The 27,543-nt window shown below is 41.0% G+C and overlaps 1 protein-coding gene and 1 long non-coding RNA gene across 7 annotated transcripts in view; one reads left to right on the top strand and one right to left on the bottom strand.

Moving 5' to 3' along the window:
- LOC135412770 (uncharacterized) overlaps positions 1-22,010 on the top strand; it is a 29,399-nt gene extending 7,389 nt beyond the window's left edge. Inside the window, exons 3-4 of one of the 2 annotated variants that reach the window (XR_010429945.1) lie at positions 15,163-15,276; positions 17,504-22,010. This is a non-coding gene — a long non-coding RNA (uncharacterized LOC135412770). Of the gene's footprint in view, positions 1-15,162 lie in introns of both variants that reach the window. The other variant, XR_010429944.1, reaches the window with a different exon arrangement.
- MGARP (mitochondria localized glutamic acid rich protein) lies at positions 1,980-27,439 on the bottom strand. 5 transcript variants are annotated; one of them, XR_010429943.1, is made up of 7 exons: positions 27,254-27,439; positions 25,693-25,796; positions 24,537-24,639; positions 19,654-19,977; positions 5,985-6,143; positions 5,137-5,266; positions 1,980-3,390 (listed from the first exon to the last, which is right to left on the bottom strand). XR_010429943.1 is itself a non-coding variant. In XM_064651621.1 (7 exons), the coding sequence occupies exons 1-6, from the start codon at positions 27,336-27,338 to the stop codon at positions 5,220-5,222; spliced, it is 822 nt and encodes a 273-aa protein (XP_064507691.1). In that variant the 5' UTR covers positions 27,339-27,439; the 3' UTR covers positions 1,980-3,390; positions 5,218-5,219. The 5 variants fall into 5 exon arrangements, 4 of the variants coding, with proteins under 4 accessions (XP_064507691.1, XP_064507690.1, XP_064507693.1 ...); XM_064651621.1 differs by having other exon boundaries at positions 5,218-5,266; XM_064651620.1 differs by having other exon boundaries at positions 1,980-5,266.
- Positions 27,440-27,543: the final 104 nt, after the last annotated feature.

Genomic DNA, 27,543 nt, shown 5'->3' with positions numbered 1-27,543 from the left:
AAAGGAGTAAAGCCCAGAATGCAGGAGAATCCAGTTAACCAGTGGTAATGTTCGATGCCTGTCACTCTAGGATGGAATTAAATTCCATCATCCTGCACAGCTTCCATCTTCTGCAGCAGGTGAGCAGGACAAGAAAGAAAAGCACACAATCAAGAAATAGCTTCCTCAAGAGCAGAATTGTCTGCGTGGCAATAAGGATGGCACTCCATGGAAATGAGCTAAGCCACGTGCAGCAGACAAAGTGAGCTCCTGTGTCCTTTCACACAAAATTCTTCCTGTCCCTGCTCGTCTTCCCTCATGCTGTACGTGCCTGTATCCTCTCAACTCTCTCCTGCAGTGCTGCTGGCTCAGTCTTTTGGCACCTGCAGAGAGGGAACAGCACCTGCAGAGAGGAAATGGCACCTGCAGTAGCCGATTGTAGCCAGTGCTGCAGAGGTGCATCATAAATTTGCTTATCTGCTGAAAAACACATCAAGTAACTTATTTTAGCTACTGATCTCCTCAGTCATCACTCAGCTGGTAGGAACTTTGTGTCCCTCCCACCTGTCTGGTAAAACAGAAGTTGGGGTGGCTAGGTGGTCCCAAATGTTTGAGAGAGAGAGGCCAACAGGTGAGGGGAAAAAAATCACAGCATATTCTTGGCTTGGTTGGAGTTCACTGGGGTTTTGTCTTTGGGGTTTTTTGGTGTGCATTTTGGGGTTTTGTTTGTTTGTTTTTGTTTTGTTTGGGTTTGGGTTGTTTAGTTGGGGGTTTTTTTGGTCATTTTTTTCCCTAGAAAAGTAGATAAAAAGTAGTATCTTGTCACATCATCAAAGTTTGCTGCACAGGCACAAAAAATCCCAGTTAACGTATTTCACTCTCAGATAGTCCAAGTGTTGAGTACCAACTTGCAGTTTGAACTGTCTTTTTAAGTAATTGCCTTTTGTTTTGAAGAAGCAAATTAATATGGAATTGAAACTCTGTATTTACGTCAACACAGGCAAAGAGTAAACCTGAAGCTGTTAGAGGGACTTCGTCTGTCTCCGGAGTTTTCAGCTGGCAGCAGCAGCAGGCTGTCCCCCTTCACCATAACCAGCGCTAGAGGGGGGTGAAATGCTTTGCCAGGTGTTTCCACAGATACTTGCTGACAGCAAAGGAGAAACGTGCAGTTTGGACAAATTTGTGAATCTCAAGTTTTACTTTGGCCTTTGAAGTGTATTCTCGTGAACAAACCTTTGCTCCCACCTCCTTTAGTCTTGTGTTATGTCTGTTCTCTGCTGTGGCCTTGTTCTCCTTAACGAGCCATTTCAACAACACCCTTTCAACATTTCCTATGGCTGGTCACAGCCTTTGTGCAGCAACTCAAAAATTCACTTTTTTGAAGGTGAAGGACAGAGAAATATTTATTTATGTGGTACTTAGACTCGATACTAGCAAGACTGATGAAAATATTCAACGATGGCCAGACCTCTGTGAATTGCAAAATATCTCTGTTTTTAATCTAGGATAATCAAGAGCTGAAGCAGATCATGCTGTGCTACATGTCATCACAGCTAGAGTTCATAATATATTCCTAGTTCCTTTGGCTTTCAAGAGTAATGTTTTTCTTTTTCTTTTCTTTTTTTTTTTTTTTAATTAAAAACCCCGAACAAAACAAACAAAAAAGAGGATCCCTGACATAAAGCTATCCTGGGACTCAATTTTTTTAAAAAAATTGGAGGGATTAAAAGCTTTGGAAAGCTCACCACAGTTTGTGATTCAATCCTTCAGGCAGCTGTTCCGAAGGGCTAACATATTTTGCCATGTACCAGAGCAGTTCCAGAGATAAAGGGCCATTCAGCAAAGCCTATGATTTCAGAAACCCTGCTGCTTGCTGCAGAAAAACAGCTTCTTTCACTGGGAATAAGTGAAAATTAAGAAATAGAACATTTAAGAGTATGCATCGGTCACAGGATGTTTAATCTACCAGATAAATAAAGAGAGACTCTTATCCAACAAAATATCAGTCTAAGACTTTTATTCCAGTAGCTTTGTCTACAAAAATTGCTTTTAATCACAGTGGCTTTATCCTTTAAGCAGAAGGCTGTAGTATTTCTTCTCGAAGCTCAGGAGCCTGCTTTTGCCTCTGCATTATTCCAGTTATTCCCAAGCAGGTCCAGGAGCAACGGGCTATATTTCTGTTGGAACACTATTATAATTTGCTTTATGATGGGGGAAGCAGCATGTGTTGCTTTGTGCCATGGGTAGGAATGTCATAATGCTGTCATTTCCCTTTCAACATTTTCCAGAGTTCTGCTTGGAGAGAAAAGAGTCAGATACACCTTATAAAGCACACTTTCTACATAAATAGTATATAATATACCTTTTTTGGCTCTGGTTTAGAGTTGTTGCCATTCTGTGGTGGCTGTAATGTGTCTCAGCATTTTGTCTTAGATGCACACATGCACTTAGCACAACGGAGGGTTAGGAGAACAGTGTCATACAAATCCATTATTCATAATAGATGTATTCTTTATGAAGTTAATACTAAGAACACAAGATTATTTATCTATTCTGTTCTTTCTTAGTCCCTAAGAATCCTTGTCCATTTGAACACCTGTTGCACAGCCTTCCATTGGGATTTTGAGATTTGGTAGGAGCAGAGCCCAGCATCCCCGAGGCAGGAGCCACCACTTCGATCCACGATCAGTAACATCAACTGGTGTTATTTTGATTGTCATGCTATAAAGTACCTATTGGTAGCACTTGCAAACAGGTTTTCTTCCCAAAGAAGGAGCCTTAAAAATGTTTAGTCCTGGATATTATTGTGCAAGGAAGGGTAGTATCTGAAATGTTTATGCAGGGGGAAAATTAGATATTGTACAGCCAGATGTCCTACGCTTACAATCTTAAATCCAAACTTGAGAGCAAACAGGTTGTTGTTTTCCCCGTGATCCAATTTAAAAATGCTAACATGTAATTTTTAAAAGATTTTGACTTGATTTAAAACCCTTTACTTACATTTTAGCATGGAATGTCACAAAGGTATAACTATGCACAGCAGTTTGGACCAAGAGTAAGAAAATCAATGTACATAACGAGACAACAAAGACCTAGAAGGAGTTCACCTGGCATGGTTCAGTTAAGTCTACTGCTTCTCTTAGCACATGTATTTAGGACATGCTGAGTGGTGCTTTGACTGGGTGCTACTTTCTACAGCAGAGATGTTAATAACAGAAGCGTCTCTCTAAGCAACTTAAATCTTATCTGTTGCAGCACTGAATACTGGTCCTAATGAGCAGTGTGTGGCATGACAAACTGCACAGTTTCTTTTATGTCTCCAAGGAAGAGTATGAGGTTTCACACAGGAATCAGCTGGTTGATTGCCACAAATATTTCCGTTAAACTTTTCAAAGCCTTCAGCACTGCTTACTGGGGAACAGAAAAAAGAATCCGGTTTAGAGGAAGCAACAAGAAGTGATGTTTAGCAACAAACACGACCAAACATTCCGAGCACGCTGTAAATTTGACTGTGGGTTATCAGTTGAGTGAATTACAGCATATAACCACTACTGCTCTGTAAATCATGCTTATCTGATGGCTTGTGAAAACTTGCTCTGTTTCTACCAAGGAAGCCGGATTTCAAGGAATCCCGAATCTTCATCAGCGTTGCTCAGGTACAAGTGAATTTACCTGCGTGCTGGACACGTTCCACTAAGTCTTACTTCCACAAATAGCCACTTGCTTAACTTTAAGCACAGAGTAAACCAATTGTGTTTGCTGAGATTACTGATATAAGTAGCTCCATAGCAGTGTCAGTTTGGGGCCAACAGCCACATACAGTAGAACTGTACATCCTTACTCTGGCACGCTCTCAGCAGCAACTTAAGGCTTTATCTGAGGATTTACTCCATCACTACCACTTCTATCCCTTTGCCAAATAGTCAGTATTTTTAAAAAAATTAACTGTATAATGATTTGATTCTCACATCAACATTTTTTTTGTTTCTTTTTCTTTGCCTTGAATTCCTTAAAAAGTATGATGTTTTCAATGCAGAAGTCACACTCCAAACTCCAAAGTGCTTACAATCAAAACAAACACACAGAAAAATAAAAGGAAGAAAACATTCTTTCCTGACTAGGAATGCAACACGGTTCTTGACTTGTACATTGGTAAAATGACAGGCAGTAATCTTTCAGCACTAAGTAGTAAAATGTTTTATAAATCTCTTCCCCACCCCCAACAAGATCAAATTGGAGCTCAATAACAGACCCTTTTGCAGCCTTGTGACGCTACACTCATAAAAAGTAGTTTTTTGATCAAAAATAGTCCAAGCAGTTTAATCAGAATTCAGTGGACCTGTATTCTGGTGGCAGATTAATCTATTTCTTCATCTATTTCCAATTTGTTCCCTCAAAAGTGCTTCCCACAGCTTGCCTTCCCTGCCACTCCCACCCCTTTCAATTACTGTCTCTGCCTTCATTAATTGAATGGGCTATACTGGGTATTTGTTGTCTGAATGAAAATCCAGAATAGCAATGAGACAATTTGTGGGGTTGCCAGATGTTTACAAGGGAAAAAAAAAAAGATTCTCAACTCAATTTCTTTCTCTATATCACTGCATTTATGTGTTCCATAGCGGAGACAATTTCTTGGTAACTTGGTTTCCTGATGTGATACCCTCAGGTACCCTTAGCTTTCACTTTGAGCATAAATAACAACCTTGGGAGGCATAATTTTCTGACAATGAAAAAAAAAAATAAAACCAACTGACAAAGACACTAGCAAAATAGAATGAGTATTATATTCAGTAATTTTCATTAGCACAAACTAAAAGTGCAGACACACTAATTGTGAAAAAATGTATTTAAAATAAAACATCCAGAAGGCTATTGCTCTATTGTATAGACCAATAATTCAGAAGTCCAGTAGCTGTATAATTTAAATCAAAAGTCCAAAGAATATTTTTGCCTAGAAGAAAGCTACAAATCTCAGGTCTTTATCCATTTTGCGTTGGATAAAACCCAACATGACAATTGAGATAGGAAAGTTTTGCTTCCAAGCCTCTAAAAGATGCCAGCAATGGTTCCCCAAAATTAAGAAATACTTCAATAAAGTTCTTTTTTTCTTGGGAGCAGAAATACAAATTCATCATCACAGTGCATGTGCAGACTTACCACATGCTGCAAATTGCCACTAACTGAGAAAAAAAGATAGGTGAAGAGCAGGAAACCACGTGCTGCAACTGTACTGTGTACCTTTAGGGGTCTTTAGCAGATTCTTCAGGTGTCTTCTCCTCCTCAGAAACTGAAAATGGAGACAAAACACCAGTGAAAAACATTGGAAACAACTTATTCAATGAAAAATAGTCAAGTAAGTTGTTTCCTTTAGTCCAAAGGATCCTTTGGACTAAGGGGATACAATTTACAAAGTCATATTAGGTATGCAGACACTTTTTCTTTTAGCTTTTTAATTCTAGTTTTAAAAGAGTTTAGAGGCCAAACTTCTAAACTCCTTTGAAAATCTCCGCAGTGATGATTTTAACACACATTTTTCTTTGCATTCAGTTACATCATTCAACTTCAATAGCAATAATATAAGATTGTTTATTGCTCCATCGAAACACTGCAAGGTTTATTAATACCACACGACCTATATTTTTATTTACACCCACGTAATTTTAGAAAATCCCATCTTTCAAATTAAGTCAGATGTTGAAAAAAATGTGTTACAGGCAGCACAAGGAGAATTTCTTGTTCTTGATGAAGTTCACATCTAGCCACTTACTTAGCAGGGCACTGAGCTCGACACACCACCATGATCCAGCTTAGCAACAACCTATTCCTACTGCACAGCACATAGTTTCAAAACTAGATTTTCTGCTAACACTACGATGCCAAACACAGCCAGCATGGGAAACCACATTGCACCACTTGAGCTCTGCATGCTCTTGCAGCCAGTTCAGTGCACACAGCCATCAGCTTTTCAGGGACAAGGCATTTCAGACCCAGCTGTACTCTTGCACCTTCTGCAGTTTGCCACGACTCCTCAGCATCAGCGTCCTGGCTCTCGGAGGCTGTGTCAGAAAGCTCTTGAGCTGCTGAGGCTACTCCTTCCTTGCCACTGTCTAAGTTTTCCTGAGGGGCAGAAGAAGCTGCAACATCCAAGACTTCACTCACAGATTCTATGAATCAAATTAGAGAGATAATTGTCTTCTCTTTCCATTCACCACAGTAAATGAGGGTGAGTAGTCAGGGCTCACTAAGCATGAAGTACCTGCCTAACATACATGCTTGAAGTAACTGAAGACAACAGGATCTATCAGATGATTAAATTCTATCATGCAAATAAGACTTTGCAAGTGGAATTCCAGGGAAAGTCTAACTCTTTCCAGCACTGGGGCAGAGAACTATAAACCTGAGCTATTTTCATGTATTTAGACATAGACAAGTATCCTCTAACATCTATATTCTCCCTTGCAGATACTGTTGGGTTCTTTTTTTTTTTTTGATTGCTGTCAAATTATTAATGATGTGCAAGAGGCTAATGGTAAAGTTTCCATGGAGATACAATCCTGGTCGGATCAGAACCACAGGACATTACATATACACTCCACAGAACCATGGGTAGTTTTAATGTAGAAATATCCTAACATCAGGCTGAAGGTTCAGGCTGCAATTCCATGGTTGCCAACTAGCCATTTCTTAATCCTCCTTTAAGCATAAAGCAATTTGTCTGCATAAAAAAGTCTGTAATAGGTAATATATCTCTTTGTAGATACCCTCTGCAGGGAGAGTGAACACATCACCCAGCAGCTGTATGTTAAATTTTACTTGAGTAAGTTCTCCCCGCTCTTCCAACATTCCTGTCAGAGGTCTCCAACATCACACACTTCAACTGGTCGGTGGGATAAGGTTTGCAAAGACTTTCTTGTTACATCCCATACTAAGCTACACATCTGTTAAATACAGCTAACTAAACAGCTTCATCAGAAGTTCAATAAATGGACTAAAAAGGAGTTTCATAGAGCTAGCATACCATGCCTTTTTCCAAATATTACCTTGCAGCTAGTTAAATACAGCGTATTCTGAATATCAACTATTTCACTTTACAGAATACTGACTGCATTTTGAAGAAGCAACAGAAAAAGAAATATTCAGGAATTGCTACCTTTGTCTTTATGGGAAACAGCCATGCAATGAAAGTAGTATATTTGAAATATGGAACTTCAGATATTTTACAGCAAGCAATGCTTGATGTAATGCCATATATCTGCTATGGTAAAAAGCTGGTGGGTTTGAGTTTGTAACATCAAACATTCAGCTTATATTACCAAAAACTCACTCTCTGACTGATAGTATTTCATTTTTTTCTCATGAGTGTTTTTATTTCTTTTGCACTGAGAAGAGTAGATCAGGAAGGAAGTAGAGGGAGCGACATGGTCTCTCCTGCTTTTCAATAAAACTTCATTTCCTTTGGATGGGAAGTGTGTTTATTTGTCACCTATAGGAATACCTGCCTTGAAACCTAACATTAACACTTATACCACTTGTACTGAAAAATTTGTCGCTGGTCTGAATTGCTCATTGTAGTAATCAGAGAGGCAATCTACTGCAACAAAATAGGGATTCCTCCCAGTGTGTCCATCCAGGTCTTTGTGGAATGGCTGTCATTCCCTAAAATACAAAGGAACTTGTTGGGACAGGCATTGCACTTTGAAAACCCGTGTCTGTAGTATGAGTGTATAATGTTTATGTAAGAAATTGTCCTTGCTTAGTGCAGAAACCTCTAGATGGTACTTTTTTTTATTCAAGTGGCTTTCCCATCCGTTCCTGGAGCACGTGTGGCCAGAGTTCCATAGGAGCCACCTTCCTGGTGCCACAGTTGAAGGGTTCTTGTGGAGAAGAGAAAGAGGGCAGTAGCTGGTGGTCCAAGTGCAAGTGCTCACGGCAGCACCACACAGGGCAGCTTTCACTGGGTCATAATCCATGCCTCAAGGCATTATCTCCAGCAAAGACTCACTCTGGCCAACAAAGACCATTTTGGCATCAGTTCTTTGTCCTATTGCTATTACAGCCAGCTATCCAAGTGCCTCCTGGTGCTTTGGGCACCGTGGGATTACGAAGCAGTCTATAACCTCATGAAGGCTCTCCTGAGCATTCATTCGACACCAAAACAAACCTCGGCATATTTTTGGTGATCCGTACACGTCTTGGAACAAATGCTCTGTATCCCATTCACAAGGCCAACATGTTTTTCTCTGTCCAAGGGAATTGCTGTGATCCCAGGGTAACACCACAAGAATGATGAACTGGCGAGCTCAGAATGAGTCCCCTGCCTATTTCAGATTTGGGATTGCCACATGGGCTCTTCTACATGAGGAATATCAGGCATCCTGCCCGAGTCCTTCGCATCTTCTCTTACTGACCACTGGTAGCACAAAGCTTTACAAAGCTTAGAAATCTCTCCTCTTTGTTTCCCTAGATATTAAATTTAACCTAAGTGCTATTTCACACTCTTTCTCTCTCTCTTTTTTTTTTTTTTAAATCTGCATGCATTTCATTTTTTTTCAATCCAATTTAATCTCTCGCAGTTGTTCCATGTAAAATCCTACAGTAAGACCCTATTTCATGCAAGATACTTTAATCTATGCCTGATACAATGATGACTCATTTTCCATAATCCTTGGACGAATGATTTTACTCTTCTGTCTGTTCAATTATTGCAAAGTTGTTAATAAGCCTGTCATGAAACTCTCCAGCAATTAACAGATGTAACCGAAATCACTTCTATCCTTGGATAGTTCAGATACTAAAAATTTAAGCTTCTCTATTTTTTCAAAATAGTCGTAGAGGAGTTATAGCACCTTAACTAGTTCTGTGTCGTTTCCTGAATGATGAATGAAAATCTGAAGTCCCTGTTTTTCCTTGTGCAGTGATAACTGCAACCCGTTTTGTCCATTTATGCCAGCTTTTTTACGATTTCTACAGGGTGTAACTAAACAAAATAATCTGCCCTGTGCAACTGCTTCTCTACCATGAGGACACATGGTATTTGAGTCCTATTCATATTACACTTTCCACTGAATACCCTAGGTGCTTTATTATCCACGTAGCACAATACCACTTCAGCTCCTAAACACCTTCAGCAAAACACCCACCTGCAGCATTCCTGTCAAATGGGTCTCAGTCAAGTGATGATTTCACCCTGACTCATACTATTTAAAACCTGCCATAAAAGGGAATGTTCTCGGGTTTTAGTTTCCTCTTATATTCACAAAAGTGGTGTTCACTGGGCTTTTTCTTGATTCTGTAGGGGGAAGTCCCACACGCACACATAATAATTTATTGACAGCACTGGAGTTAAATGGCCTCATAATTTTCCTGTTTCACAGAGGTTTTGGGGTGTTGTGTTTCCCCCCCCATCTTAGTAGGATATGTTACTCTACAGAAGGTATACAGAAGGTATACTTCACAGTTTCATACGAGCTATTATATTGGCAGCAAGATTCTCAGCCTCTGTGTATAATATTAGCCACTTTTTCTGAAAATTGGATTTTTTTTTTCTCTTATGCTTCTTCACCAGGCATTTGTTGATTTTAAGTTTTCCCCTGGGATAAGTAGCTACATCCCAGTATCACTGGCTACAGCTTTCTTCAACTTTGCTAGGCATTTGTAGCACTTCCAGATCTGAATTAGGAGCTTAACTTCCTTGTGATTTCAGCAAATGACAACATAAAGGAACTTCAAGCCTCAGAGAAATCAAACTAATCATGTTTACTAACTGTAGGCAAGGGGTTAGGCTTTGCATATTGCATCAACAGCTGTTGCCAAAGCATTCAAAGGGATTTGAACGTACCAAGGATTTTGAGGACAAACATCCTCAAGGCTAGTTAGAGCCCCAACACATATCCACTGGGAAGCCATCTGTGTAACATCCACTGCTGACATGTAACAGGGAACCCTCACCAAAACACCACCTGCTTTCTGCCCAGGACAGCTACAGGCACCCCCAAGTGGTCTTTAGCTCCTCTGCTTCAGGAGATAACCATTTGGAGAAGAAATACACCCTTCCAAATTGCACATGCAGGAAGAGAACATGACTGGGCAACTACCAGGAGCACATTACACATGCACCAAACGCAACACAAAACCAGTTCTGTTGTGAAAACATGTCTGGTTCGAGTTGAGTAAATAAAGAGAAGGAAATTGATTTTATAGACAAAAGGAAATTGTGGTTTTGTTTTGAAAGCTTGTGTTTGGATGGGTTTTTTTAAATAAGGCAGCAGCATTAGACAGCTCTAGTAGCTTATTAGCACAGTATCCAAAACCGGTTCCACTTAGAAACGCAATTTTTAGGAAACTATCCCTATAATTTCAGTGGAAAAAAAAAACCCACCAAAACTGCTTCCTGCAGTACTTATTCCTGCAGTCTTTAAAGACAATTTCTACTCTCACAAATGCTACAGTTGCAGCCCTGAGAGCGAGTGCAGGACTATACATTCTGGTGCATTCGCAGCAGAACAGAAAACAGTCCAAATCCAGGATGATTCTGCATCCTCACGATGGTCAATTGAATTGTGTGATTATTAGTGAGCTCAGCATTCCTCCAGCAGAACAGAGAGGCAAGATAAGCGGGGACTTGTGTGCCCTGTGTGACTGACTCATCTTTGCTCCAGCTGGTAATAAAAAATAACAGACACAGATTGACTTTCTCCTGCCAATAATAAAGAAAACCACTCACATATGAACTGACTTCCAGAGGGCAGATCCTACTGCTTGCATAGTGCCTTCCCCCCAAAGCTTTCCAGCCTTTAAAACAAGCTTTGCGACTTTCCTGGGGGAGTTTTTATGCAGAGTCAGCCTGGATTTTTGTCTGGGACACAAAGCTCCAGTGCAAAATTAAGCTAGCTCACACTGGCAGTCATGTCCTACCCCCTGGTAAACAACATGCTATGGGATGACCTTGAAGCAGGGAGGTGGAAGGGGTGTATGGAGAGAATCCACTTGGCACTGATGACAATAAGTGGGATCTGAAACCTACCACGAACTTGGTTCCTGCAAGAATTTTTGTAGAAGATGTTCCTGATAGCATTTCTACAGGGCAAATATTGTCAGGCTTTAGTGTTCAGTGTTCACAAGGCTGGATTTTCCAAGCTGTGCTTCATCCCATACCCCACACGTGAAGGAGCTAACAAAGCCAGCTACCAGTGCCCCAACACATACATCAGCATGGACCACACTTCTCGAGGAAAGGGACAGGATACATGAGATTGGGGAGAAGAGGAAACAAATAGTTGACTTCTCTTCTTACTCTACACATGTACGGTTATGTCAGCAGTGCCAAGAGGAGCGAGCAGATGAGTCCAGAGGGAGGAGTTCTGGCCCTCTGTCTAACCAAGCTTGGACTACTCTGGGAGCAAGGTACCTTCCCTTTGTTACAACACTGAGGTTTCTTGAGTTCCAATTTAAGCTACTGCTTTAAAGCTTAGAGCAGCCCTTCAAAAAAAAAAAAACCCAGCCATGTTAATGTGAGGGTCAAGTCTTTCCACTTCCACTGAAGTAGCAGCTAGCCTGCAACCAACAAGCAAAGCTTTTTTTACATACAGAAAGAAATGAATTTTTAATATCTATTGATACCAAATTGTAGATGAGTGATACAAATAGCCTGCAGGCCCATTGAAACTAACTTTAAGTCTTACTGGATTTTAAGCTTTTACCCTGTATTTTTAAGTGGCTTTGTAAGTATAAGTTTTCCTTATTTAAGATACAGATGGAAAGATTGCTGTTTGAGGTTTCAGATTTTAAAATGAAAGATACATTCAATTTTTTCCTTGCTTGGGGAGAGGTGGGGATTCCTTCCTGTGGGACAGAAGTTTCATAATGAGACCACACAAGATAACCACACCTTTCTCAGTACAGTCTGTATTTTTTCCCTCAGTTTTCCATTTCCCTACCAATATATTTAAAACTATCATATTTTGATTCTAATCCCAATAATTTGATTCATTGAAAAGTGATGTTTCCAGTTAGAAACAACAGCAAAAATCTTTGAACAGGCACCGGTTTCCTGCAATTTTTAAAGATATTTAAAAATACGCTTCTCCGAGTGAAGCATTTAACTTAAAACAGTATCCTTCATATAGGGATTTTTTTTTTCCTAAGCAGTCAAGATGAAGCTGGTATCTGAAATGCACAACACCGGGTCCAATTACTTTAAAAAATATTCCTTGCAGAAGAATTTGGCTTTATAAAGCTGAAATAATACAAGCTAGCCAGCATAATACAAATGGAATCCGCCCGGAGCGCACAAACCAAAGCTGGAGCACAAAACAAGGCTTTGATATTTCAAGCTGCCTATAACATAACCAGTGTCACACACCAATTCCAAAGGGGAGGAGGGGGGGGGAGGGAAGTCAAATTTAATTGTGAAAACAGAAATATTTTATTTACGGTCTTTTTAGAGACCCACTTACACCAAAATGTGATGCTTTTGTTTACATAAAGCTTCCTCAGTCAGGTCCACTGAGGGTCTTGGGATGTCCTCTGAAATGTTAGGATGGGCAGAGCAAAATATTCCCAGTTCCTTTTCTTAGCTTAAAGACCTGCTTTCGGAAAACTGGCAGTGGAGTAGAAACGACTTTTAAAAAGTCAAATTCTGCCATGTTTGAAAAGTAATTCAAGAATGTGTTTGAGAGAAGCTGCAAAACAGAGCACAGGAAAAGGGGGGACTTGGTGCCTTCAAATCTAACCCAGGGGAGAAGACAGCAGTAGCAGAAAGAAACTGCGATTCCCTTTAAGAACAACTTCACATATTTTGGTTCCACCATCAGCTTTAGGGAAAATGGAAAGAAGTTCATTCAACAATGGCTTTTGTTCCAAATCCTGAGGTGGTGGTGACAGCTAAGGTCCCCTCCCATCCTTTCATCAGAAGCCACCTGCCACACCAAGTACAGCTGACTTGGGTTGAGCACCTCCTCCCTCTGTTCTTGGGGCTCAAACCACCATCAGCCACATCAGCAAGAGGAACAGGGGGAAATCATCACCACCAAGGCAGCTTGGGACAAAATAGGCCAGACTGTGCATCTGTCCCTGGAACAGGACCAAGTGCTTCAGGTGTCATTGGCCAGGAAGGTACAGGGAGCTCAGCATGGAGGGCTTGCAGGAATATCCCACGCACCAGGAATGTCACTCAGGACCACCTCAAATGCTCTCTCTCTGCTCATTGGCACCTTATTCAGTGAACACTTAGGATTCTAAACAGCTAGACCAAGTTATCCAAGTTACTCTTCGGAAAGAAAAAAAACCACTTAACACCTAAATATTGGGCTTAAAAAGCAAAAAATGTACTGGGTGGTGAACCACAGACCAACGCCTCCTGCGAGGCACTGTGAAATCAGCACTTGGGCTTCACACAGGGAAAAAATAAACCTCTCAGTTCTACATGCTAAACAGAGTCAAGGAAATAACAATTATTTAGAGAAGCACTGATTATTATTCAGTCTGATCAGTTCCTCAGATGCACAGGACAGGAACTAGTGGCTGGCAGCTGCTGAAGCCCATATAGTGCCAAGATGTTTGTGGAACTGCCCTGGCCTGATCATGCTGTTATTTGGACACAGCACGAAGGCAGCCCCAACCTTCCTGACCTTCTTACTTTGCAGTACCCTGCTAGACCCCATGGGCATCAGGAGTTTTCTCCCCTTGGCATTTCAGTTATTCCATAGGATAAACCCTAACCAGAGGTTCAGAGCCCAAGGTCTTTGGGAAACTGATGAACAGAGGAAGGCTGGCATTTCTGATAATCCTGACACTATAAAAATCTGACATCTTTCCCTTTTTGCAATCCCATCCATAAGTAATCCAGATAAAAACCCACGAGGTCCAGCTGAGAGCCTAAACCATGGCGTTGTGAAGCACATTATTATGAATAAAAATTTACTTCACTCCATACAGAAAGAAGAGAAAAAAGTTCAATCAGCCAAACACGTCACAGGTTGTTTGTGCCTGATGTAGGTCACTAGTCCTCAAGAAAAGCCTCATTAGTTCATACTAATGACCAGAAGACTCACTTCATGAGAGCTCATTCTACAATGGCTGAAAAATGAAATGGATTTAAAAAAGATTCAGAGAAGCCTGTAATGGTCAGAATAAAAACATAACAGTGCATGTCACATTAATCCAGAATAGTTTACAATACCTCATATAATTTCAAGTATATTGTTTTATATTCTGTAACGTGGATTTGTAGCAATGAGAAGCAACTCACATTGTGTTTGTTCATTTGCTTTAAACATAGAATCATGTCTACTCACTGATTGGAATAGATCAGGAGGAAAACTAGTGCAAGTTAATATAATCAGCATATATGAAAATGCACCAATAATTTGATGTATTAAATCCTCCAGAAGGTTCTAAAAACCCTCCTAATTAAGTTAGATGTTTTCTTGAACATTCCCCATACAAAGTAATGTACCAAGTTTTACCCACTTGGTTTTCAAGGGAGCAAAGTTAAGCATGTTGTTTTTTGAAAAGGATGTTTTTCTCTGCAATGAGAAACATTGCCCAAAAATTAACACCAAACCATTGTGGTTTGAACTGTCACCACAAAAGAGCAGAAAGGAGTCCCTGTTGCCATTTTTTCTCTAAAGCAGGACACTAATAGTATTCCTGTGGGTGCTGTATTTATAGGGAATTTTCAAACACAGGTAATACTACTTAAGGTAAAGTAAATGCTAACAGTTTTTGTTGTCCAAAGTGAGTTCTTGCTTTCCAATTTAAATACATACAGTTATTTCAGGATTCTTTTTAAGTCTTGAGAATGAGCTATAAATGTTAGTAAAAGCAGTAAGTCTACTTTCCCCTTAATAGTGGCAATCATTTAGGCATCATTCACTGTATGTGTTTTCACCAGCTTTAATCTTTTCTTGTGAAGTTACTTGTCTCACTGCTCTACAATAGACAAATAGGAAGACAGTTATTTTAGTAGTTCTCCCCCACTTATTTGTTTGCACTCTTAGCTGGGAAGCTCTAGGGGTTTTTCCCTTTTACCAAAATCTGCCTCCTCCAAAGCATGCTGTAAAATTCTCTTTTCAGCTAAGCTGCTCAAAAATGAACAGTCTCTCCATTTACCAACTTAGGTCTTCAGATGCTCACAACTTTTACAGAAGTCTTTTCTAAATATTGTTCACTTTCTTCCAACAGGGATTTTCCAGTTATCCTATGATGACGCATCTACAAGCTCAGTTTTATGAAGGAAAAACAGGAGGAAGAGAGAAGAGACTAGTGGCCAGTGTATGGCAATCAGAGAGATAAAAGGTAAGTGCAGCAGTCCAAGAGACAGATAAAGAAAGAGATAAAATGTGAAACACAAATACCCAACGGAAGTTCCACAGATACGGATGCTTTCCCAGTAGGACAATATTCACATAATTCAAATTTCTAGAGCCTAATTTAGCTAGATTATTCTACCACACTCAATGAAGAGGAAAACAATCCTCATTTCTCCATCTCACACAAACAAATGCCTGGAAGGATGTGTCTGTTTTACTGAGCAATGTCATTCTGAAAGCCTTCGAATATGAGCAATTGCAAATAACTCTGAGGACTCTTTGGCCATTTTCGAAGTACTTCCAGTGTCAGCACACCCAGAATTTGGTAACTTACCAAGCAAAAACAATGTGCACTGATCATGCCAGGTTTTTTTTGTCTGCTTGGCATCGCTGTGTGATTGGGTCAGCGAAAAGTCCTGTCCTGAAAGCAGCAACTCTTGTCCAGAGCAGCCTATATTTGTTTCTCTAGGCTGCAGACAACTGGCATTGTAATGCCATTTGAAGCCTGACATGGAAAGCACTGGCACATTCACACACTAATCCTCCCCAAACCTAGTCACTCACCCAAATGGTATTTGAAATAACAAACAGAGAAGAGACCATTTTCTTTTCGAAAATTAGAAAAGAACCAATGCTACAGAAGTCAGGGGTCCCAGCAAACATGTACTGGGGCTAATTGCTTTTGTTATTCCAGTTGATAATGCCAAAACTTCAAGCCTCAGTACCAGAGTTGGAGAAAACTTTATAGTGGTAATACAAAAACTAGAAGTCACAACCCTGTCTAATCCAAATAGAGGCTGGCCAATCTGTGCATTTTATAGCATTTTTCTATATAAAGAAAAAATTATCTTAATTTACGGTCCCCAGACAAAGAGTACACAGAAGGAGAACAGCAGGAACTTAACCAGCATCAGGCAGTGACCAAGAATGGCAGCTCAAGCAATAAAAAGAGAAAGAAAATTAGAAATTACAGGAAACTAAAACTTTGGGAACAGAGTAACACAGCACAGTACTTTTTTTGGCTACAGTATTTCACAGAATTCCAGATACCAGCAGTGGATTGTAAATTATTTAAACTGAGGTGAGGAGAAAATTCCAGGCAGGTACAATTGTAATTAACTCTCTGGAACAGAAATTACCCCAATTAAGTATTAAGCATCTACCTCCAAGGTTGGGTTGGGAGGTTTCTCTGTTTGTTTGTTTGATATTTGTTTTGGTTTGGGTGGCATTTTTTTGCACATCCATGGTATCTGTATACATACCAGAGGTATATACACAGGTATGTGTACTGGAGCTGGAGACAAGTGTCCATTGGCACCCTGCACTTCCAAACATTACAGAAAGCTTTATAAACTAAAAAAAACAATTACATTTGAAAAAGCAGAGGTTTGCTGGTAATGGTAAAAATACTTGCACCTTCACCTGCAGAAGTAACATCAAGCTGCCAACAAAACCAATAAAAGTTACTTAAATAAGTATTTTTTCAAAAGCTCTGAAAGAAAAGTCCTTCTCTACCTCAGTAAAAGTGGAGATACACATTTTTTTCCCTCTAAATGAAGATAATACAAATGATAAAGATGGTTGAATACAAAACTGAAAGGCACCTCCAGAAGGATTTTAATTAGGAATATAAATTTTTTTTAAAAACAGAATAGCTGTTGTCTGCAAGTAGGCACTGAGCAAAATGGTACAGAGAGTGCAGAGAACTTTTGAAACAAAACCCCCATCTTCTTGTAAGTCTGATGCCAATGAAAACTAGTTTTTAGACAGCTTAAAGGAAAGGGATACCGGTCTCAGACCACGTGCTGCTTGTGGCCTTCCTTCCCGCGGCCAGAACTCCTCGGAAGAACTGCTCCAGGGTCTGTTCTCCTGCAGGCAGGGCGGGGACGAGGGGAGCAGTGAGTCCTAAGGCGGCCTGGCAGCTGGAGCCTCTCCAGCCTCCCAGGGCAGGACTCCGGTTACACAGCGCTCACAGGGAGCCCCGGGGATGTGACCTCGTGTGAACCCCTGACAAGGTCCTCAGGGCTCACCCTTGGCTGGAGACACCTGTCGCCAGCAGCTATTTACAGCAATCCTCACTGGTGACCAGTGGCACAAGGGAGCTGTGTCAGGAGCAGGTTTTAATGCCCCGGGAACACCGAAGACATCAGGCAATGCTATAATGGGGAGAATGCTCCCTTGCTTTAGTTTCTCGATGGTTTTATATCCCACAGGTTTGTTTCTGCCAGCTTTACCACACAGCAAAGAATCACCACTGCAGCAAGGTTTGGCAGAGGACACCTGAGATGACCCTCGGACTCCCCTGTAAATCTCAGCATGACAGAAGTGTGGTTCTAGTGCTGTTTTCCTCAGTATGTTGCCAGAGAAAATAGATCTAAGAAATCAGTAATTTCTAAATAGCTCCTGCACTTCCAGACAACACCAGTAACTGACAGCTACGAGACATATTTCTTCTTGTCAAATAGTGATCAGTAAGAAGAAATCACTGTGTCCAGAATGGGATCCTCAGGCTTAATCACAGAATCATCACAGAACGGTTTGGGTTGGAAGGGACCTTAAAGACCATCTTGTTCCAACTTCTCTGCCATAACCTTCTCTTCCACTAGACCAGGTTGCTCAAAGCCCCTGTCAGCCTGGCCTTGAACACTTCCAGGGATGAGGCATCCACAACTTCTCTGGGCAACCTCGCCAGAGCCTCACCACCCTCACAGGAAAGAATTTCCTCTCAAGGTCTAATCAACTTATGCACGATGTTTCTTGGGGAAGATCCTACAGCTGCTTCCTCTTCAATAAAATGGCAGAAATACTCACCATACAGAAGATCCCACCCTATCCAACAATAACAGTTATTCCTAGATAAGCATGTGAAAGGAATACACAACCACTTCCAAATACAAGAAAGTGCTTACGAAACTAAAGTGAAATTTTGCAATTGCTCTGTAGAGCAGGTAAACACTGCAAGACATTTTAAAACATACCTCTTAGAACAGCTCTAATTCACTAACTTTAACATATACCAGACTGCTTCTTTTCTAAATGAAATGGTCTAAATGTTCCACGGAAATGGAAATTTTTAAGGTTCTAGATATTTTAATATTTAGATATATATATAATGTCTTTATATATATATATATTATATATATAATATATTTATATATATTTTATATATATATATCTAGATACTAGAAATATTTTTATATGTAAGCAGTGATAATCACTACCAAGATACTTACTTCTGCTTTCTACCAGCTGTGTCACTTACAGCAGATCAGACTGAGTATTGTTTTTAAATGTTGTTTGCACTGGATTGTTTTATGGACAAGCACAGGAGCTATTCACACTTGAATTAAAATCCCATTCATACCTAGACCTTTCACAAAGGCATTGGAAGTGCTGCACCACTTCTCAAGTCCATTTGTTAAAAAGGCAGTCAAGATGCATCCATCCCTCACTGGAGTCACCGAGGAAAAAGGCAACAATAATTCCAGAATCTGCTAACACCTTTCCAGGTACTGTGACAACCTACCATGGACCAGTGGACAAAATATGTTTAATCTCAGTTTGACCTGTGTTTTAGATAGAACCTCTCAAGGTTAGTAGTAAAAAAAAATAAATAAAATTTTTAAAAGGAGTGCTAAAAAACCCCCAAGCAAATTAAATTATAATCCTGTATCTTGTGCAAATTACGGATAGGTTTGCATTTGCATTATTCTAATTTTTGTAAAGGCACAGTAAACCAAAATATTGCAAACACCCTCACAGTTCAAAATACTGAATATGTTGCCATCGATCAATTTTAGTGTTTAACCCCAATCTGATGTTTTATTGCATCTGATGTATTATTGTATTCATTTGAAATCTGAAATTTAGTTGAAATTTTAACCTAGTATATCCTTAAAACTGAGACCATGACAGCATTTTTGTTGCTATGCAAGATTCTGTTGAAGTTACATTGATACAGATATAATTATTTAGTGTGATTATCTTTGGAAAGGCCAGTGAAATAAAGTATTTAGATTCCTTAACAAACCCTTAAGAACTAGGTCCCTAAAACAACTGTTTAACCGATCATATTACATGCTTAACTTAATAAAAGATCTTAAGAAAGAGAAATAGGATGGGGTAGTAAAATAAAGGTTTCATTCTACTTGTTTTAGACAGTAACTCTGGTGCCAGAGGCAGGACGCTTTCAGAGACACTGATTTAATAACCTTAATTACTTTATGCTCATGATATATGTCAAGTTAACACCTGAATTAGTTTTCACTGCAGGACAAACTCTATTAGGAACACTGATGCTTGTTCTTAATGTTCTGTAAGAGGCACGACACAACACACTCAAAAACCACATTCATAAGTTAACCTTGCACTGCAGCAGCTTCTGAATTAGCAGCAACATCCGAATTAGCAGCAGCTTCTGAATTAGCAGCAGCTTCTGAATTAGCAGTAGCTTCCTGCTGTGCTTCCTCCACAGCAGGGGATGCCTCTGGAGCTGGTAAGTCATTCTCCCCTCCAGCTTCTGGGGACTCCCCAGAGCTCTCATCCTGTGCTGCAGGTCCAGCACTCTCATCCTGTGCTGCAGGTCCAGCACTCTCATCCTGTGCTGCAGGTCCCGCAGCGTCTGCTGCATCAGCCTCTTCCGTGGCTTTCTCTGCTTCAGTGACTTCATCCGTCTCTTCATCACCTTCTAGGGATTTATTTAATACAATAAAGAGAGTAAAGTGCATGCATGCAACAAAAATTTCATCAACTACTTTTTACCACCATCCTCGTTTAAATTTAAAATGGGAAGCTAAGCTTTGGGATCAGAATAAAAAACAAAAAAAAAAACCAGCAAAAAATCAATAATTAATCCCCCCATATTGTCTCATGTGGCACCAAAAAAAAGATGTTTACAAGATGAGGAAACCATATTCTTAATTACCGAGTTTCACAACTGCTTCAGTGGAATAAGAAAAGAAACTGTGGCTTAAAGCAAGTGACTCTAAGAGGTGGGAGTGCAGGGAAGGATGAAAAGGGACTTTGCCAAGTGCTGCTTCAGACCCACCCTGCTGAAAGGGCCAGTGATGATGCTATCACAGGTGACACAGCGAGCATGACTCTTGCCCTGTTTGCACCCAGCAGTGGAATTAACACACTGGGAATAAGACATTTGCTAACCTACTTGGAAGCTCTTGCAGGTTAAAAGCACTGCAAGCCAAGGTGTGCCTTCAGTTTGCACAGGGCTGTTTTCAAGGTGGCTGACTTGGCTGCCAATAGCTACAGTAATGCTGTACCCAAGGAATTTGCAGTTTTCAGATGGGTTTGGGGCCTTCTCTTAGCTGCAATCCCTGCTGCCTCTGCTTTCTCTAAAGCTATATTGAATGCCCTGTGACCCCTGCGAGAGCCATAGTGCTCAGATAAGAAAGGCAAGGTCTGCAGGGCTGAAAAAAACCCTTATTGAAACTAGGTGTATACAAGTAAGAAAATAACTTGCTACTTTTAAGTGGTCAGGATTCACTTTCTTGAAGATAGGACCACTTATGACTATTTTCTCCTTACAAGTCCCAGGTCTCTTTTAAAGACTTGTCTACACCACTGTGGGTCAGGCTCTTTAGAACCTCAAAAAAACAGTGTTTCCCAGTCATGCATTACTTCAAACTCAGCTGAGACAAGTCATGAAAAACTAACAGCACAAAGCAACAAAGATGCACAACCACCATGCAGACATGCACTAACACCAAGTTAACAAAAGAAAGTTATATACTAAGTGTTCATCTCAAGTTCACCACTAGAACCAACTCACCATGTGAAAAAACAGAACTGGAAATAATGTTTGTAATACAGTGTAAAAACTACGTGAGAATTGAAACAAAAGAGCTTAAAGAGACATAATCAGAATTTATGTTATTCTTTTAAATCTGTTTAAAAACTAAACAGATGGATTTTATTTCTTGTTTTTCTTATGCTAGTGCAAGCCTACCTTTTTGTGTTCAGATTTAAAGACAAGTCCATTCATTGCTCAGTAAAAAAATCAAAGCTTTACATTATGCAACCTGATCATGTCCCTTTAAGAAAACACTATATTTAAAAAAAAAAAACCAACCAAACTAAATTCATTACACAAAGAACAGACTAACAGCCAAGCTCAGCATTCAGTACACTTTATTGGACAGTCAAATATAGAGTGCATTCATCCAGAACAGCCAGCTTCTCCATCTCAGAACTGCCTTCTACAAAGCAGGTTCAGTAATAAGCTCAATATGGTTTGGCCTTGCAAACACAGGTAGTTCTTTTAAAGTCTCACAAGTATGGAGTGTTACAATAGAAGGTATAAAGTCATCCCAAGGTAGGCTGCAAGGTACGCAATGGTGAACGACTGTCCTTTGTTTGTATTTAACTTCCTCGGGTTTGGAAAGAGATTTCCCTTGTATTTTAGTCTGGAAAGTGTAAAAGCAGAGTATAGATTAGAAAGATTGAATCAGCTTGCATCATGTTAAAAAGAAAAGTCATAGCTAAAAAGGAAGGAAATCAGGAACAAGTTCAAAGGAGACACACACAAATGGAAGACAAAACCCAGTATTTGCTAAATAAGCAACTAGAACGTCCTGCAAGCCAAACATCATTTTACAGTTCAAATGATGTCCCAGATTTCCTACTGCTACTTCGAGTCTTGCTTCTGCCAGGGACTTTTTACATCCCACTAAATTTGAGAACAGATTTCAGTTAAAAAGAGCTACAGGAGATTTGCTATCAGATATTTTTATAAAATCTGATATCATTAATTAAAATACAATTAAATATATTGCAACCCTCTAACAAACAAACAAGCCCAAAATAGGATTTGATTGTTTCTCTTGTTTTGACAGACTTGTTTGCTAGGTACAGTTCTCTGTAATAGGCATTTTGGGTTCAGGCACGAGGGGTGAATCTTCCCCTGGATAAGAAACCACAAAAATCCTATCAGAAGACTCTCTCTCTGATCACCTGCTCCCCAGTATTAAGTTCTTCCACCTAGAAAGTTCTTCAGTTATGACAACACATGCAGCAAATATGCCATGGACGTGCTGCTGATGTGCTGCTTTTCTGTCTGCCACTTCATATTTTTAGCAGCCCCGTTTTAGATCTTATTTTGAGCTTGATTTAATGTGGCCCTAAAAAAATACCAGATTACTTTGACAATGCTTCCTGTGAAAAAGTGTAAGGACTGACTCTAAATGCACAGGGAAAGAAGCTGCAGTGGTACTTCTGGGAAAAGCAATACTATGGTAACACTCTATTACAAGATACACACAAAATACAACTATACAGGGAATGGGAAAAAAGGGGGGAAGAAGAGGGATGTTATCCTTTTTGAGAAAGCACACAGAGGGTTCTGTAGGAAAAGTAAGAACAGAAACCTCTTTAGGGAATACACAGTTGGGAATGAAGAAGGATTTTTAAAAAGAGCTGATTCAACTGTAGTTTTGTATTGTGAATTGGAATTAGCTACTCAGAAGTCCAACTAAGAATTCCAGGATGAGCATTTATTCAGAAGTCCAATATTGAAAACAATACAGGAAACAAGTTTCAACTGTGTTCACTGAACGGCCTTAGTAATGTTCTGGACTTCTTATGGACTTCTTCCTATCAATAAAAAGAGAGGCAGCAATCATCTGCCATTGGCTGTGACATTTATGTAAGTTATGAAGCAGCACAAAGCATCAGATTATGGGGCATCTGGAGAGTACCCAAATTCAGAATTAGGTAAGTTGCAGAGCACTGAGTACTCTCTTTACCCCAGCCTTGGGCAACACAGGTACAGCCTTCAGTGGGCCAACAACCCCACTGACCCTGCAGGTATCCCACTCCAACATTTTGGTAGGCTAGGGTTAAAACTCAGTGAACCCTGCAGAAGTGAACCTTAAGAGAAAATAGGGAACATACTGATACCGCTGGGAGTGCACTGGGAGGTTTGCTTAATCCTTCCACATCTACTGTGTTCTTCTGACTGTGGCAGTCAGAATGGAATGAGGGCAACCCTCACTTCTGCCCTGAGCAGGAGGATACCAGGTCAGTGGGAGAAGTTATATCCTTTGGTCCTGGTTATTTTTTATTTTAGGGACAAGGAAGGACTGCGTTAAAACCGTGGCTGAATTCTCAGTATTTAAAGAATGGAGTATAAAAACTGTATTGCTTCCAGCTGCTTAAGTAAAAGGAAATTAAGGCGTTTTACCATTTTAAATCTTGAAATCTGTAATTTTAAAGTTCTAAAACTAAAGGATGTGTTGTGGAACTTCAAGGCTAACGACTTCAAAAGAAATAATTATAGAGGCAGACAATTCAAATCATGTTCTCACATTGAAAACAAAATTTAAACTCAGCATACTTTATTCAAATCTATTCTTTGTGTGCATGCAAATCAATTAAATCAATTCCCTAGATGTCAGTATCAGAAAAAATAAAGAAGAGCTTCAAGTGCTCTGGCTTCAGTAGCTTATTTATTTTTTTTAAATAACAACTAAATAAAAAGATATAAAGTTCCTTAGGTAATTTTGCTAATTGCTTTTCCTAGCAAGGCCATGTTTGCCAAAGTTCTATCTTTTACATTAATGGCACTGTAACACTAATTGATGTAGACAGAGACAACATTCCATTACAAGTATTTGAACTAACATGGTCTAATTATCCAAGCACGAAGAGCTAAGTAAGGATTTGCCATACATTTAAGTAGTGCCTGCTTTTCATTTAACCCTAAATCAAAAAGGACAAAATCAAAGTTTCGGGACAAAAAAAATTGGTCCAATTTAGAATATTTAAAAAAAATGGTAGAGGCTTTTTTTTCCCTGCTGAACTGTGTTCCTTGATGGCCTGTGGCCTGGACCCAACCTGTTGATTGAGAAAAATTTAGTATCTTCTCTTACACCCCAACAAATCAAAGAACAAAACTGATTTTGACAGCATTATGCATCCAGTCAAGTTTCATTAAGCTTCCAGTAAATCAAATACCCACTATACGATTAATGATTCACACATCAACTCTTTCCATCCACAGAGACTCTCACAGGCAGATCAAAGGTCAGATTCATTGCCTTACTCACACCATTCTCAAAATTTGTGCAGCAGCAGCTTTGTAACAGAACAACGCTGCACAACCACCTTTGTTTTGACTCCCACTCACGCGGTTCAGACAAGGACTTGGACAGTGTTAAGGCCTGATTAGACAACCCAGAAATCTGTTCCAGATCCTCATGTACCCAGGGAACAAGAGAGAAGAGCTCAACTCACCCTTCCTTGACCAAGGGTTGCCTTTCCGCCCCTCAGCTCTCTCATGAAGAACATTCACATGGTCAATAAACCTGCTGCGGGATGAACTGACTACTCTGTAGGCCTGAAAGGAAATTACACCTGAACTTATTGCCACATCCCTACAAAGTTACCAAACACAAAGAGAGGAGAGGGAGAGAAGGGTTTTTAAGCAAGTGCTACTGTCTATCTTAAAAGGCATATAAAATTTATGCTAAGCAAGGTTAAAAAAAAAAATTAACAGCCTGCTATAGGAATATATTTACGCATTTCATATTTCTCCATTGTTAGAAAGCAAATACAATATACCAGGCACCTTTTGAAGTGCTGCTGTGTTTCAGGAATTGAAAACAGTGTTTTAAAAGGTAATTACAATAAGATTATTATTATTTTTCTAACGTGGTAAACATGTGACAGCAAGAGAACTTGTTATTCCTCCGGATATGCAATCAAACAAGCTTGGTATTTTGAACAAATAGCTACTTACCATTCAAGAGGATTATTTTGTGGGACAGGGAAATAGGTACTGGGGATGTGCTAATCACTATCTCAGATCTTGAGGAAGAGGGGTGGATGTAAGCTATAAAATGGAGGATTTAGGGATGTGAAGCACAGAATCTGACTTATTTAGAAGCAGGGAAGAGAATGGTTACTGAAAAGCTTAACGAAAGCAGATGTTTACAAAACTTTAACACTCTTTTTCAAAGTAACTAATCTTTCTTTCTTTTTGTGCCCAAATTAACAAGGTTCATAATCTTCCCCTTGCAGCTTATTTCATATCTGTCTCACCCACTTTGAGATATTCCTAATGTTTGTGGTTGATAAGAAGAGGCAAGGGGTTAGAGGCAGGTGCCTCACTCCAGCTTTGGACACATTCACTTCACACAGTTTTAAATATGCTTTCCACTAAGAACGACCCAGCACTAGTTACCAAAGCAACAGTAAATCAGGCAAGCAATAGGCATTCAGGTTCACTAGTTCTCTAGGGCTGATTTTTCAGTTAGGCTGTACTTAGCTCTACGCCACAATGTCTATGTTCTACTGACGGTTTGAACCTTGATCATGTTCTTTAACCCAGAACACACCTCATAGCATGGCAACTCAGAAAGCTCAAGCAGCTCCACCCCAAAACACTTACATAAAATAAACCACTGACAGCCGCAACACCAGCAAGTAGATAGACAATCATATTCTCTCCAGAAGAGCCGGGAACGCTCCCAGATGACATCTGGCGAAGAGGTGCTATAAAAACCATTAAGTAAATTGATGTAAAATGCTGCTGAAATATGATCACAAAACAGAACGATGGAGTCTGAACACTGCTTGGGAAAGGATGATTCAAAAAGATGTAACAAAACAGAGAGGTACAGCTTAGTGACGTTTCCTACAACCGAGCAACACAGGGCATGGTGCCCAGCTGAACGAGGTGCATGGTTGAGATCTTCCTAAGAGTGTGAGTTTTTCTCTGAACTACACTGTCTGCCATCAGCTGCCAAGTACTGGATATAGTCTATACAGACCAAGGAATGTTAAAAAAAAAAGCAAGTAAAAAAATTCTTGACTATAGTATGTAAAAGAATTAATCTGTCCTTACTTGTTACGATCAGCAGAATTAACGAATTCAGTTAAGTAACAGAGAATTTATAAAAAGCCTTTTCCTTTGAATTCACGTTCTTTCATTCCCAAACAGACTGCTGACATTTCAACACATAACCTTAACCTCATGAAATGGCCAGTAGGGCAGATAGGTAGGATTACACAATTTTATCCCCGATTGGGTACATATTGCCTCAAACAGCAGTGTTACACGTGTGATTTGTGTCCACTGTTCCTGTAGCTTTGATGCTTGCTACAGTCTTCGACTCATCCGTACATCTCAAAAAGAGACCCACGAAAAACACACGTAACTCTCTTGGTCAACAAAGCTTTCAGGTGAATTTCCTGACTTGATCCCCGATGAGAAACATCTCATCGAAAGAGTGCTCAGGAAAGATAAAATGGTTCCGAGCACTGCAATTGGCGGCTGCAAAAATAGTCACAATCTCAAAACGTTGACATGGTGTGCCAGATTATGTTTAGCATCATCTGTCTCATGACACGCTTCTCGGACTCCTCTTCAATAGCCAGGCATCCTAATGGATTTCTGTATATTTACATTTTCATTCCGCAGCAGTTTCTCGTTAAACCTCCTCTCCGAGGCTGCCGGCTATAGCAGAAGAGTGCACCAGCGAGCTGCCATCGCCCAGCACGGCTGGCAGGGGTTTTTTTGCCATCGGTTACACAACTCCTGATGCGCCAAAAGCCATGGCTGCGGCACGCCGGGTGGATCCCCGCTCCCTCCCGGGGCCGGCAATGCTCTCCCGAGCGATCTGTACCCCGCTATTCCCTGTGCTGGGGGGCGCAAGGGAATGCAGCAGCGACCCTCTCTTGGGTCCCGGGAAGAGGGGAAGGGGGGTCCCGGGCGGGCTCGGCTGCCCAGCGGATCGCCCGGAGCTCCGGGGCAGCCGGTCCCCGGAGCCGGGGGTGCCCGACCGGCCGTGCCGGGCTCCCACCACCCCGCCGTCCCTGCCCCCGGCCCCGCGTCCCCGCCGCCCGCCCGCGACCTTCGCGCGTCCCCTCCGCCCCTGCCCGTCCCGTCCCGCCCCGCCCCGCCCCGCGCCCCCTCACGCCGTCCCGGTGACCTCCACCCGGGCTCGTACCGCGCTGCTTGAGGCGGCCGGCGGCGGCGGGAGCCCTGCTCAGGCGGAACGCCAGCGCCTGCGAGGCGGCCCTGCACAGGGACATGGTGGCGGCGGGCAGCGGAGCGGGCGCTCGACTGTGCCCGTCGGCGCGGGGCTGCGGAGACGGACAGCGATCCCCGCCCCGCCGAGCCGCGGGGGCGGAACGGGCCCGGCCCCGCCCCGCGCCAACACCTGGACACCGCTCCCGGAGGACGCCGGGGGTGACCGGGACGCGGCGGGAAGCGGCAGGAGCCGCTCCGGCAGCAGCG

The sequence above is a fragment of the Pseudopipra pipra genome, chromosome 4, assembly GCF_036250125.1.
Source record: "Pseudopipra pipra isolate bDixPip1 chromosome 4, bDixPip1.hap1, whole genome shotgun sequence".
Lineage (NCBI taxonomy): Eukaryota > Metazoa > Chordata > Aves > Passeriformes > Pipridae > Pseudopipra > Pseudopipra pipra.
The sequence above is the reverse complement of the archived record's forward strand: the minus strand, read 5'-3'. Positions and strand labels throughout refer to the sequence as shown.